General features: G+C 30.5%; 1 protein-coding gene across 2 annotated transcripts in view; it reads right to left on the bottom strand.

Moving 5' to 3' along the window:
• Positions 1-2172: 2172 nt before the first annotated feature.
• Positions 2173-15020, bottom strand: part of LOC134681117 (1-phosphatidylinositol 3-phosphate 5-kinase-like) — a 63049-nt gene continuing 50201 nt past the window's right edge. For both annotated transcript variants that reach the window (XM_063540552.1, XM_063540553.1), the window contains exons 35-47: positions 14825-14920; positions 14003-14068; positions 12018-12061; positions 11154-11273; positions 10442-10531; positions 9593-9689; positions 8217-8296; positions 7475-7578; positions 6602-6730; positions 4325-4421; positions 3550-3711; positions 3066-3125; positions 2173-2464 (exon numbers count right to left, since the gene is read on the bottom strand). In XM_063540552.1, the coding sequence (XP_063396622.1) occupies positions 2340-2464; positions 3066-3125; positions 3550-3711; positions 4325-4421; positions 6602-6730; positions 7475-7578; positions 8217-8296; positions 9593-9689; positions 10442-10531; positions 11154-11273; positions 12018-12061; positions 14003-14068; positions 14825-14920 (1270 nt within the window). In that variant the 3' untranslated portion in view covers positions 2173-2339. The remainder of the gene's footprint in view (positions 2465-3065; positions 3126-3549; positions 3712-4324; positions 4422-6601; positions 6731-7474; positions 7579-8216; positions 8297-9592; positions 9690-10441; positions 10532-11153; positions 11274-12017; positions 12062-14002; positions 14069-14824; positions 14921-15020) is intronic.

Below are 15020 nucleotides of genomic sequence, written 5' to 3'. Positions count from 1 at the left end.
TTGATAAATAACTACATATAAAATATATCTTTAATCAGCTGACATATACATATTGCACATTTTATATTTATAACATCAAAACAAATTATAAAAATAATTTATCAATATACAATACAGTCAAACCTTATTTATAGGTTACCCTAGGGACAGATAAATAGGGCTCTTCACGGTTAGTTCGGCCACATTGGATAGGGGGCAGATTTTCATAATGGAGGTAAAAATGGTGTGAAAAATATGGGAAAACATCATTTAAACAGAGCAGTTGCTTGGAAACACACATAGGATTTCCCATACTTTCATACTATTTCCACCTCTTTCTAAAAAATCTGCCCCTATCCAATATGGCCACACTAACCGTGAAGAGCCCTATTGATTTTCAAAATAGATAGGTATTACATGTACTACAGTGGCACAAGAAAATTATAAGTTACCTGATGAGACAAGCTTTAACTTAATAGAGGTGACCTTTATAGCAGGTTTGACTGTAAGCATACTGTAGAATCATTATTATTCATAGGTATCACATTTTGGTGGACTTTCTGGTCAAGGATTAAGTTCATGTTATATTCAAGGAAGCATTACAGCTAATTTCCTAATGCATGTAAAGCAAAACTTTGGTTCGCTTGCTTGCTTTGTTTGTATAATTGTTTATACAAGCTTTGTGAATAAGATTGACATCTTTTAACAATATATTTAGGCATAGTTTAACCTGTATATATAATATTTGAATTTTATTGGGTGTTATCCTAATGATTGTACAATATAAAAACAAAGCAAAAAAGCTAACAAAAGTCTTGCTCTACATGCTTTAGGAAATTAGCTGTAATTTTATGTAGGATTTTATGCAGACGTATCAAAATCAGTGAAATAACACAAAAACATAACACAAAAACAAAATCTACAAATAATATAATTCACATTACATTGTCAGCAAAATAAAGTTGCTTTATAATCAGGTGAGCTTTTGTCCAATTTTTATTGAGAACAAATAAACTAGATAACTTACATTTATATTGGTACCCTCCAACTTAACAGCCATGCTCAAATGTTTCGTTTTTAATTTGCTAATTCCAGGAGACAATATTTGTAAATCATAGGAATTTTTCTTAGTTAAAATACAGGTGTAATTATTTTCAGTCATTTAAAATAATATACTGTCGTTTAATTAATAATCGTTGGATAGCAATTTTCGTGGGTTTCAAGGTTACAGGTCAACCACAAATTTAAATGTTCAATTAATGTCAAATTTCATATAGGCTCTATGTAGTCTTTGGCAAAACCATGAAATTAAATATCCACGAAAATGCAAGATTTCCTCAGTTTATGAAAACTGGTAACCATGGAAATAAATAAATCCACAGGATAAGAAGAATATGGATTCATTTGTAATTTTTATGCATATTAAAAAGAACTGGTTTATATTTATTTTCCAAGAATGAAACCTAGCTTGGCAGATTTCTGATAAATTTACTATTTTAGGTAATTACTTTAATTTCAATGTAATTTTCCATTCAATAAATAACTGTTGACTGTTTTTATAGATACTGATATTTCCAGCAGTTGAAGTTTTGATAGAGGTTTGTTTATACTGTGACTTATGGTATGAATTTGACATTTCAAAAAACATAATTTGACTTCTAAAAGTTTTATAAAAAAAATAGTGACTTGGGAGTGTATAAATTGACTGAAATAATTGAATAAATTGTTTTTGTATATTTAAAAAAAAAAGTTTAGATGTATATAAACATACACATTATCAAAACAAAACATGAACAGATATGGATTAATTTTTTGCATACAAATTACTGGTATCAAATACCTCAATTAGATAATTCAGACATAAACCTGAAAATTGATAAATGATTGAATATAATATGTACACTACAAATTATTGTGAATCATTATAAATTTCACTAACAAAATCACAGTATTACATGATCATATCATTTTATAGAATTTATAAATTTCATTTTTTCCACAATTAAGTGCATATGTAAATAAAAGAAAAACTTGATAGAAATCATGTTTTCATGATCCTAGCTGAAAAATGTAATTGTTAGCATTGAATGCTTCTTTTAGTAATTTCATATGGTTGTAAAAGCATTGACCGTTTGCACATTTTTAGAATGAAGTGCTTCATACAAAATGTACTTCTGTCAACACTTTGAATCCCAAATAGATTTACAAAAAGAAGCATTCTATTCTTTAATACAGATGTGATCAGATATGGTAACAAACATTTGGTCAACAAATCATAGTCATCATAACAAACGTCTGTAACAAAAAAAATCACTGCATAAAAATTATCAATGTTTTAATGAACTACACTAGATCAATCATCAACTTAATGTTGGATCAAAGTCTTTCCCTGTCCATTGATCTGGTACTGGTAAGAAATATCTAGTCATGGCTGACAGGAAACGACTTTTATAGATCTCAGGGGAGACAACTGTTGGCAGTTTACCTAAATTTTAAAGAATTACAATTAATATATATTCAAAACATGATTTACAGACTTTTCAATGTGATGAGATAACATATTAATCAATATGTATGTCATTTGAAACCAAAATAATAGTTATTGGGATGCACAAAAATAGTTCATTCATGATGTTTAAGTTTTAAGTGAGGTTTAAATAGCAGAGAAAGATTAACATTAGGAAATTACAATGTCACCTTCAGGACCACTATGTTTCAAGTCAGAGCTTACTCAAGGGAAGAAGTTCTGTCACAGTTTTTTTATGGATACTTGTCTCATTGGTAATCATACCACATCTCCCTTATACACTATGACAATATTTTCACATTAGTGTAAATTTGCTGTCGTCGATCTCATACCTGCCAACTTTTCAAAATGCCCATGGGGGTTTTATACATGTGCAAGATGGCTCTCATTGTTCCATTGTTCCAGCCTCCAAGAGGAAATCCCCCGCAAATAGTGACTGTTGGCAGGTATGCGATCTTAAAGATTTTATTCATAGTATATAGATTCAAGCTACTACTGTAATTTTCGTTTTTTGATAGCATGTAAGGAAATATTTAGCCAAAAAATGTACAATACAAACCTCCAGCAGATTTCAAGATGGTTTCTAATTTCTTGTCCCATGTAAATGTTCTTATATAATCTAAAATGTATACATACAAATATGTTAGTCAACAATCAAATGCAGGAAAACTCTATAGATCATAAAAGCTTGAACAAGTGTACATAAAATAAAAGTTACTGAACACCATTGTTTGAGAAGGAAAAATAAGTATTCTAAGACCTAATAATTACAACACAAGCTTACATTTCCATGCTCAATAAATTCATAACTGTGTCAGCGTAAAGTGAGGACATTGAAAACAATTTTAGTGGACTTTGTATGTAAAGATGTAGCACCAAAATAAATATTTAATGAAGTAAAAATCTCACATATGATTGGATGCAAAATTTTACCAAAACCACGAAATCAAGTTTCAACAAAAATTTTAAAAAATTTACTTTGAGAAAATTATTTAATCCACAGCAACTTCTTAACCAGTTTTTATAACAACTTCTATACATACCTATAATACCTAGAACCAGTTCATTACTGTTTTCATCCAGTCCGACCAGTAGTGAGTAGTCCATGACAAGATTAGCAGCTAAGAATTGTGAATCTCTACTGATAACATTCATCAGTAATGTCTTGGAGTGAGGATAGATGTACAGTGGTGACTCTATACTTACTGCAAAATAAATGTTCATTTGGTTTAATTTCACTTGCAGTTTGCAAAATTAGACAGAAAAATATATTAATTTAAAGTACTTTATAGATTCACCACATTCAGACAGATTTTCCCTCTTTAAACAGTTTTAAAATATCAATTTGAGACTGGCCAAACTTTTTGTTTAAAATATATGGTATTGCATGAAATATTTCTTTATAATATGTAAGTAAACTTTCTTTCTTTTTCAGTTTTCTGAGTTTTCTTTTAGATGTTAATAGACATTGAAACTTATTTGTAATGTTTCCATAGCAAAAGCAGATTTATTGCAAGAAAACTTTACGTCATATTTGAATTTCAAACAAAGAGATCAAACCCAGTGTTAATAATGGTTTTTTTTTTAACCAATTTGTAAATCAACTTAGAATAAAAGAAATTCTAGCATATATAAAACTGTCACAATACTCATAGTTCAGGGGCGGATGCAGGAATTTTCGAAAGGGGGGGGTGCAAAACATATGTCCCGATACAAATGCATTGATCGGCAAAAATAAAGGGGGTGCGCACCCCCGGAACCCCCCCTCTGGATCCGCCACTGTAGTTCTATTTCTCTCTTTCATTAACAGTAACTTACAATTTAATAAATTAGTATCCAGTAGAACCTGTTCTTCATCTCTCTTCCCTGATGTACTAGCTAATCTATTTCTCTCCGAACCTTTCAAATCAAATGTCTGGTAAAATAAAAAAAAAATCCATTATACATAAATTTATATTTATAAAATTTGATTGACAAAAATTAGATGGTTAACAACTTGTCACCGGAATTGAGTATTATTGTGCCACTAGATACTGTGGATTCATTTATTTTCGTGGGTATCAATTTTCGTGGATGGTTAAAAACTTGCATATTTGTGGATATTTGAATTCATGGTTTTGACCTTCTCTGCCTACAAAGCCTATTAAAACAAGAACGTGTCCATAGTACACGGATGCCCCACTCCCACTATCATTTTCTATGTTCAGTAGACCATGAAATTGGGGTCAAAACTTTAATTTGGAATTATAATTAGAAAGATCATATCATAGGGAACATGTGTACTAAGTTTCAAGTTGATTGGACTTCAACTTCTTCAAAAACTACCTTGACCAAAAACTTTAACCTGAAGCGAACGGACGCACAGTCGGACGCACAGACGGACGCACAGACAGACGAACAAATGGAGGCACAGACCAGAAAACATAATGCCCCTCTACTATCGTAGGTGGGGCATAAAAATGCATTTCGTTGAACATTGATTTCATGGTTCACAAGAACCCACGAAACCCACGAAAGTTGGTATCCAAGGAATAATAATGAATCCACAGTAGTTTCAGAGAAGCACATGTAACATAAAATATTGTCTGTTGGACAAAATTTCATATGAAATATTGTCTTAAGACACCATTTCATAATAAAATATTGTCAAGGACACTATTTCATTATGAAATATTGTGCTTGTCCATGAAATTTTGTCACTGCCTTAAAGACAATATTTCACTATGAAATTTTGTCAATGACAATATTTCACTATGAAATTTTGTCCATGACAATATTTCACTATGAAATTCTGTCAATGACATTATAACATTATGAAAACGTGTCTGCTAACAATATTTTATATTAAATTTTGTCAACAGCATAATATTAATGTTCCCAATAGAATACTGTCCATAATAAAAATGCTTGTTCAAATTAATACAAGTTATATTACACAAACATGCAGCAAGCAGATTTTTGAATAATAATAAAAAAATATTTTGTAATTTGGTTATTAATATATATATTTATATAGATACATCACTCTTTATAATTTGTCTTTATGAATCACAAGTCTTTTCATAACTTCATTTGATTTCTTATCAACACTTTTGAAATAAATTTCATTGTTCTGTATACAAAAGGAATTAGACTTTCTTCTAATTACTCTCTTCTGATTTTCTGAAATTCCTTCCAGTAAAACTTTTAGACTGAGAAACTCAAAAAGTATTTTATACTCCTTGCCATCCATGATGACAAAACTAGTTTTTTATTTGTACCTGTATCTATTTATTATTATTTTCTTTTTTGTTATTGTCAATTGAAGAAAACACTTTAATGATATTTTTAACCATCATGATATATGATGATAACCTCCCCTTCATAAGACAAAATTCCATAACAATCAGTCTATGAAAAATTGTCTTAATATAAACAAATGATTACTTCCCTTTAGCAGGACAAAATTTCATACTATTCATCTGTGAATACTTGTAATCAAACAGACCAAATTCCACTATGAAAATTTGTCCATCTCAAGACATAATTTTATAGATGAGGATAGAATTTCATAGAGCATAGTCTTGTTGGACAATATTTCATAGGACATTATTTTGCTTTACACACATATCTAAACCAATCCATGTTTAAACTGACACCTGTCTAAAAAGAAACTATTGTATCTCAGATAATGTTTTATCTTTAGTATTTTAATTGGTTTAAAAGTGAATGTGTGACAGGATTGCTTCCCTTAGTTTATGTGGTAGCCGTAAGGGGTTGAGCTAAAGAAGTCCTTTTTAAGCTTAGTTGGTATATGCGCTGCCTTGTAACACAGAGGTCCCGGGATCGAGTCCCAGTGGAGACAAAGATGCATTAGTAAGAAGTAGAATACTCTCAGGTTCCAAGTGCCTGTGTAATTTAAATCCTCCAGAGTTCAGTTTAGACAGAATTTTCTGATACTTTAGACAACAAAAATTTGGTGGTTTAAAATTATTTTTACTTACCGAAACTGAAAATAACATTAAAGAAAATTATTTGACTTTTTTCCCCCAAAAAATTCAATTTATTTGGACATTGATTTTGTTTGTTAGTATCTTTTATAAGTCTAATTTGTACCTGTGATATTTTCCTCTGATAGAATAAGTTTTCCATGACTAACAAATCTTGTCTCATTCCAGCATTGGTGTGTGTATTCCTAAAGCCTATTCTGTACACTCCAACAATCTTACCTAAAGCTGTGGGTTTCTGAAAAATACAAGGGTTGAGATCTCATAATCATGTTTAACCCCGCTGCATTTTTGAGCCTGTCCCAAGTCAGGAGCCTCTGACCTTTGTTAGTCTTGTATTATTTTATTTTAGTTTCTTGTGTACAATTTGAAAATGAGTATGGCGTTCATTATCACTGAACTAGTATATATTTGTTTAGGGGCCAGCTGAAGGACGCCTCCAGGTGCGGGAATTTCTTGCTACATTGATGACCTGTTGGTGACCTTCTGCTGTCGTTTTTCTATGGTTGGATTGTTGTCTCTTTGATATATCCCCCATTTCCATTCTCAATTTTAACTTCTTCTTTTATCTTTTGCTTTTGGGTGTATGAAATATCAGGATAAAAGTTCTTAACATTGCAATACTGTCCTAGTCAAATTATTCATATAAATCAGTGATCCATCTAGAAATGTTCATAAGAGGTGGCCTGCTCCAGTCATGCTTCAGTGATTCCTTAAATAATCTACCAAATTATTTTAACAAAAGGATGAAAAACCTTCTTAGTCTGTCTCTGTTAATATAAACCTTGCAATAATTTCTGTATTTACAATTCTCAAATAAATTGTTGTTGATAATTTCACATAAGTAATATTTCAACATGAGTTTACATCGACTGACAAGAAGACTCTGGGTACAAAAGTCATAGAAGTTGATTACACAAAAAGATAATCATTCACTCCTGCTTGCCCCCAAGTTTTTGTCTTTTACACCACACAAACTGACCTGTTCAACATATGATTTGTTCATATAGGTAAAATACTCTGGTCCAAATTTTTCAAAAACATCAATTTCTGCTCCAGACATCTGTTTCAGTATAAATCTCTGATCTGAAAATTCATCAATGTCATAAGTTAAAAAGAAGACAAACTAAGTCTTTTTATTTCAAATTGATTACAAAAAAATCCCATCTGATGCACCCTTTCCTTCATAATGACGCCTGTTGACGCCACCCTCTTTACTCCATAATGACGCCTTATGACGCCTGCCTAGTCCCTCAGTTGAAACGTCTCACCTACGATAAAATTTCACCAGACTTAATAAAGGATGTATCTAATAGAATATGGATATTCATGAGAATCTATGACTGGAACGTCATTGATGAAATATTTGTTTTGGCAATGCATTAATAATTTTAACCTGCTGATTTTTTTTTATTAAAAAAATTCTATGCAAATCAAGTATATGAAAAAAAAGTATTTATGGAGGAAAAGGTTAAAGAGAACCTTTCTTAGATTGGGGAGGGTTAAGTGCTCACAAACATGTGACACCTCACTACATTCTGTTTGTACTTGTCCCAAGTTAGAAGCTTTAAACTCAATTACTGTTGGTGTCTTTCATATTTGATTTTCATAAATTGTATTGATAGAACATTTTTTTTTTGTATAAATGACACATAAAATTTATATGGTAGCCATCAAATATTTGTTGACCAATTTCAAAGAGCAGATTAGAATGTTGAACTTACCATCAGTTTTACAGAACTTTGATCCTGATTTACCTCCCTTTGCTTCCCACATTTTACATCTGCTTAATGATCTGATAAACCTGGAAAAGATTGTAAGACTCGGTATGAGAGGTGACGTTTTTAATTTATACATTGAAATAGAGCAGTACATAACATTGCTATACACTATAACAGTAGGTATAATGAAATAAATGAGGAATGTGTCCTTAGGACACAGATGATGCCCAAGATTGCATACCATGTAAAGTTATAAAAGGACAAAACTGAAGAATTTTAAAAGTGACGCTACACAAATTTGTACTTGATCTGAGTTTTGTGGTAATAACTATTGTGTATAATTTTCATAACATTTTGTTGAGGCAAATTAAAGTAAGAGAACAGAAACGAAAAATTCACCAATTTTTCCGTTTCTAACAGGTATAACTCTAGAACATTTAAAGTGTCACCACCAATAATTATACTTGTTCTGTGTTTTCTGGTAATAAGCATTTTGTATAAGTTTCATAACCTTTGGTTGAAGCAAATTCCAGTTAGAGAACGGAAACCAACTTTGGGACGTATGGACAGACAGACATAGGTACAGACGGACAAGGGTAAAACTTAATGCCCCCTCTGCTATGACAGAGGCATAAAAATATTTGTAAATTGTTTTGTTATTAATTAGGCCCAGTATGTTTCTGCTTGGAACTGTTTCGTATTTTTCCCTTTGGAGCCTTTTGTAGCCAACCATATGATATTTGTTTTTCTCATTGTTGAAGGCCGTATGGTTGCCTATAATTGCTTACAACCACTTCATGTGAACTTTGATGGATAGTTTTCTCATTGGCAATTATACCACATCTCCTTTAATCAGCAATTATCATTCAAATAGCTTAGTCATATTCTTAATTTAGTTTTGAAAAATTGAATATAAATCATTTAGATACTAAAGAAGGAAGCAGAGTCAAATAATAAATTGATCATCTGATACTGTGGATTCATTAGTATTCTTGGGATACCAATTTTCGTGGTTCTTTGATACAAGTGAACAACAAATTTAAATGTTCATTCTAATATGACGTGCCTCTTTAGCTTTGTAAACAACACTGTGATAAAATTCTCGCTAACATATACTTAGCGCAGACTCAGGATAAAATTTTAATATCACGGCCACGGCCATGTGTAAATTTCCAACAATCTATGGCTTCCATGAATTATTTCTTAAACAAATCACAAAATCGCTATTGGGTTGTACACATACTTTAACAAAACAACAAAACCAAATAACCATGAAAATGCAAGAGTTCCTCAATCCACGAAAATTGATACCCACGAAAATAAATGAATCCACAGTAGAAGCAATAATAATGGCATGACCCTAGATAAATTCTACTTACATCTCCTCTCCAGCAGGGAAGATAAGCTTACGTAGCTTTCTAAAATGTTCAGCAAAGTAGATCTTACAATAAAACTTGGCCATATGGTCAGAATATTCTGAAATACATAAAAGAATTTAAAAATACTAAAATAAAATTATTCATACTTCTCTTCTATAATAAACAGGCTATTATTTGAACTTGGAATTAATTTTAATTATGGAATTTGCTTGATTTCTTGTTATTGAAATTTTAAATAAATTCCATGTTTATTCTGTACTGAAATGTTCTGTGCTGCGCACAACACTTTCTATTACAAAGAAAATAGTATATTTTCAATAGAATGTACTGGGTCGCGCACAACACTATCTAACCAAAATATATTGTATGGAAAGTGTTATTAACCGCTCAAAAGATTATAATTCCAAATAAACATGGAATTAATAAAAAAAATTTAAACACAAGAATGTATGCAAATTCCATAATTTAAAATAATTCCAAGTTCAAATAATAGCCTGTTAATATAAGTTTTTACAAATATTCAAGATTTAGTGCATTCTGTCTCTAGTTTTTCTTGAACTGTTGTTTATCTTTTCATCTGTTTCTTTTTGCCATGGTGTTGCCTTTTTTCTTCAAACAGATTTTGATTTCATCTTGGTATTTTCCCTGATTTTTTACCAACTTGAGAAAAGTTAGCCGGTATTCATTTTGTCCTCAATTTTTGTTTTTCAAACCTTTACAACTGATACTCTGTAAGTTCTTTAAGACTGGACATTAAACAAATGGAAATCAATCACATATTATCCAAAATTCATAGCACCACTTTTATTGGACAATAACATAGAAACTTCATATAGATAATGCACTTACGTAATTCAATATGAGGTCCAGCAGCCGTTTTCCCTGATTTTGTTGATTCTGGTAAACTAGACGATAAAATGGAGAAACCTTCATGCTCATCTACAAAGAAACACAAACAGTTACTGGTAAGATAAGTTATATAAATTGCTAATCAGTGTTTTATCTATAGTATCTTTATCATCAAAGTTACATAATTACATTACAAGTATTATTCATTCTAAATGTTATTTTGATTGGCTAACACCAATCACACGTCATTCTGAAATTAACCTCCATTTAAAAATAAAATGTGTTATTCATCAGGGCACGAGTTTTCACAATAATTAAAGTGCACAGATTAATGAAAGAAAACTTGATAGAATTTGTTTTCTCATATTTCTATCAAAACAATGCAACTGAAAGTATTGATGATTCTTTTAATAATTTTATTGGATTGTAAAATTAAAGCATTGACAGTGCACACATTTTTAGAATGAAGCGCTTCTGCCCTTCATACAAATTTACTTTGGTTAACTTTTACACCCCAATAAATTTACAATTAGAAGCATTCAATTTATAAATTATGTATAACCACAACTTTATTTCAATCATATTTTAATATTTGGCATCAATGGATTCTTTAAATATTAGAAACAAAAAAATCCCTATTTTCTGGATGTAATAGAACACTTTCCATCTAAATCTTATTTAAAACATTGTAAGTTCTGCAATAGTGTCTTACCGAATTCCCCACTTCCTGTTTCTATCTTGGCATTATAATGGACAGAATCAAGTTTGGCCATTTTAGGACTACTGTCTTTATTCTTCACAAAGGACAACGTAGTTCCTCCATTCTTCTTTGCTATATTAAAACAAGCATAGAAAATTTAAATGTTGTATTAAACATACAGTAACATGTTTTAACCATTAATTATTTTTGATTAATACTCATACAGTGTAGAGGCTGGTCAAAAGATGATGGCAATTTTGTCAACTCCAGATATTTAATTTGATTAATATGTGTTGTTAGGTTGCTGCTTGACTACATTTTGTAGCATCCTTTTTTTTCCATTTGTAAAGGGGCATAACTAAAGAATGGTTGAAGTGGCTCCACCAAAATTCACAAATGATTTGTGTGTTTTGTAGTTATAAACATTGTGAATAAGTTTCATACCATTTGGGTTGGGGCAAACTAAAGTTAGAAATTGGAAACAAAACATTTAGCATTTTTTTCATTTTTAAAGGGGCATAACTCAAGAACAGTAAAAGTTAAGCCACACATATTCAATCTTAAGCTGTGGTATGTGGTAATGAGTATTGTGTGTAAACATTTCATCAGACTTGGTTAATACAAACTAAAATTAGAGAACAGAAACGAAAACATTTTCCATATGGAAAGGGGCTTAATGGTAAAAGTGACACCATCAAAATTATATATTGACTTGTGTTTTGTGATAATAAGCATTGTGTATATTTAAGTTTCATAACATTTGGTTGAGGCAAACTAAAGTTAGAGAATGGTAACTGATTTTGGTCGTACTGACCTAGATGGACAAGGGTAAATCTTAATGCCCCCTACGCTACGCTATAAAGTAAATAAACTTACAGCCATCTAGCTCATCCTCTGCTGACTTCATATCCTTACTATTACTGTAATGAAACAAATGAAGATCATCTGACTAAAGTCACCACATCGATTTACTATTTTTCGCCAGAATAAAAATAACACTATCAAGATCAATACATAAAAACTTTGATCTTCTCAAATATGAATACATTGATAAAGTTAGAAAAGGACAAGAATAATGTACAACTTAGAACATTCAGTTGCTGTGCAGGATGTTTAACACCAAAAACAGACCAACCAGCAAACATTTTTTAAAACAGTATCAATGTAAATAGGTATTATTTTTAATATCATCTTGTTTTTGAAATTTGTTAGCAAAAGTATAATCTAATTTTATTTACAGCTATTACATTAATGCTTGCAAGACAAATCTTTGTTTGACTTGCTTGCTTTGCTTGTATCAATGTTTGCTCATGCATGGCAATTAAGATAGGAGGGGCTTCAGCTTGTATATATCATACTTAAATTATATTTGGATGTTATGTTTGAAGTTAAGGACACCAAATTTTGAAACATCACAGGATGACAAATATAAAGCGCAATCGTAAAAATGTAAGCCCAAAAAAATGTATTTGTGTTTTCTCGAAGATATGCATTTTTTATCATTCAACTGAAAAGACTGTCGTCAAGTACTTTTAGTAAAACAAAAAAGCTATTCGAACATACCTAATCTGATTTCGTGATTCATTACATAGGTATTTCATCTTGTAGTACTGTGATTTTTTTATGTTATGAAGTCAACCTGTAGTTTTGCTATATAAAAATGATAGAATCTGAAGCGAGATGATGTATCAAATATTCTTGCTTTTTACGTTTTCAAGACAAAATATTCATCTCAAACACACCCTAACATAAGAAAGTGCACTTGATTTTCTAATAAAAGGGATAAATTAAGTAAGGGGGGAATGACTTCATTCATCCCTTTTATTTATTATGTCTATTGTTATTGAATATTGCGCACTTTGGATTAATTTTTGCTTGTTAACTTCAAACTGATTATTCTTTGTTTATAGAGAAGGCGATGAATGCTTTCTGTAATGTTTACTATAGTAAGAAATTTTTTAAAAGTGAATAGAAACAAATAAAATATCAATTTTCTTCTCAAATACGAAGTTTTTTATTGTAAAATAAAAAACCAACCATTTGAATAAGTTTTCAATTTATCTATTACATAGTTAAGCAGAAAAAATAGATATAAAGTCGATGACATGGTTATCTATCAAGTTGGTTGAAGAAAATGCATAACCTCAATTTAAAAAAAAATTAATACGGACGGAGAACATATCAATCTGTAAGTTTAGTTATTTCCGTGTCTGTCCTTCCATTATGTGACTCGAGAGAAAAAAATAAAAAAATTGGTAACAATTGTATCAAAAAGAGAAAATCGAGTGGGACCTTCTTATGTTAGGGTGTGTTTGAGATGAATATTTTATCTAAAAACTTCAAATTCTATCATTTTTATATAGCAAAGCTACAGGTTGTCTTTATAACATAAAAAAATCACAGTACTAAAAGATTAAATATATGGGTCAAATAAAATACCTATGTAATGAATCACATAATCAGAGTAGGTGTGTTCGAATAGCTATTTTGTTTTTCTAAAGTACTTGACGACAGTCTTCTCAGTTGGATGATAAAAAATCATATCTTCAAGAAAACACAAATACAATTTATTTGTCTTTCATTTCTACGATTGCGCTTTATATTTTTCATCCTGTGATGTTTTAAAATTTAGTGTCCTTAACTTCAAACATAACGTCCAATAGTATGATGTATACAAGCTGAAGCCCCGCCTATCGTAATTGCCATGCTTGAGCAAACATTGATACAAGCAAAGCAAGCAAGTCAAACAAAGATTTGTCTTGCTAGCATTAATGTAAAAGCTGTAAAAGGTTTAAAACATTTTCTTTTAGATAGGATTAAAGTCAACATTTACAGTATAACAATAGTTATGAAACACTTACATGAGCTTCTGTGATGAAGTAAAAGCTGACTGGATTTCCTGTAACCTTTGTTGATAGTCATAGGAGCTATAAATAGAACATTACCAAACCGTAAAATGACACAAGTTGAAAACATCAAAATTGATACTATTTTAGCACTTTTGCTGTTTTGATTGATAAAATAAATTTGATTGATTGATGTTTGCTTAATGCTGCCTTATTGCAACCAGGTGCTCCGCAGGGCGCAGCTTTATAGAACCACAGAGGTTGAACCCTGAACGGTTGGGGCAAGTATGGACAAAACATTCAAGCTGAATCCTGCTCTAAATTTGGATTGTGATTAAATAGTTGACACAGCATAGGTTTCTGACACAGAATGAATGTGGTCTAATGAACTTTAAAAAAAATATTGCCTTTGAGAAATTCACTATGCTGTTGAATATTAATCCTCTCAAAAAAATGTTTGAAGAAATTTTCCTTTTATTTATGAAATTTCAAATGAGAAATATTGATTGATTGATGTTTGCTTTATGCTGCCTTATTGCAAAAAAGGCTTTATCTGGTGAGTTCTGAATGTAAGAAGTTTGAAATCCTAATGTCAATATATAAGACAAAAATGAAAAGTATAGAAACTGATGTCTAAAGACTTATGTCATGTAACCATCTGAAGGATATTATTTTGTAGATTCATAATAATACTTTATGATTTATGATTTCAATAGGCAAAAAATGGTGTTCTCTTTTATAATTGTTTTGTTCCTCTGTTTTATATCAAAATATTATCAGAAAAAAAGGAATAGAAAGTATGAATTATCCCATATAATTAAACAGTATTCAACTTACCTTAAAGCATAAGCTATAATAGAACTTGGTTCTTGATCGTAGACAACAACAGGAACTTTATAACAAGTTGGTAATAAATGATGCTCCCTACATTCACTGTATAAAAATTTAAATATTATTGTAAAATCACAAAAAATTAATATTACTAAAAATACACCAAATTTTTAAATGTTGAAAGCAATTTATCCTAGAGTCA

The sequence above is a fragment of the Mytilus trossulus genome, chromosome 8 (genome assembly GCF_036588685.1).
Source record: "Mytilus trossulus isolate FHL-02 chromosome 8, PNRI_Mtr1.1.1.hap1, whole genome shotgun sequence".
In the NCBI taxonomy this organism is placed as follows: Eukaryota; Metazoa; Mollusca; class Bivalvia; order Mytilida; family Mytilidae; genus Mytilus; species Mytilus trossulus.
Note: the sequence above shows the minus strand (reverse complement) of the source record. Positions and strands in the feature narration are given on the sequence as shown.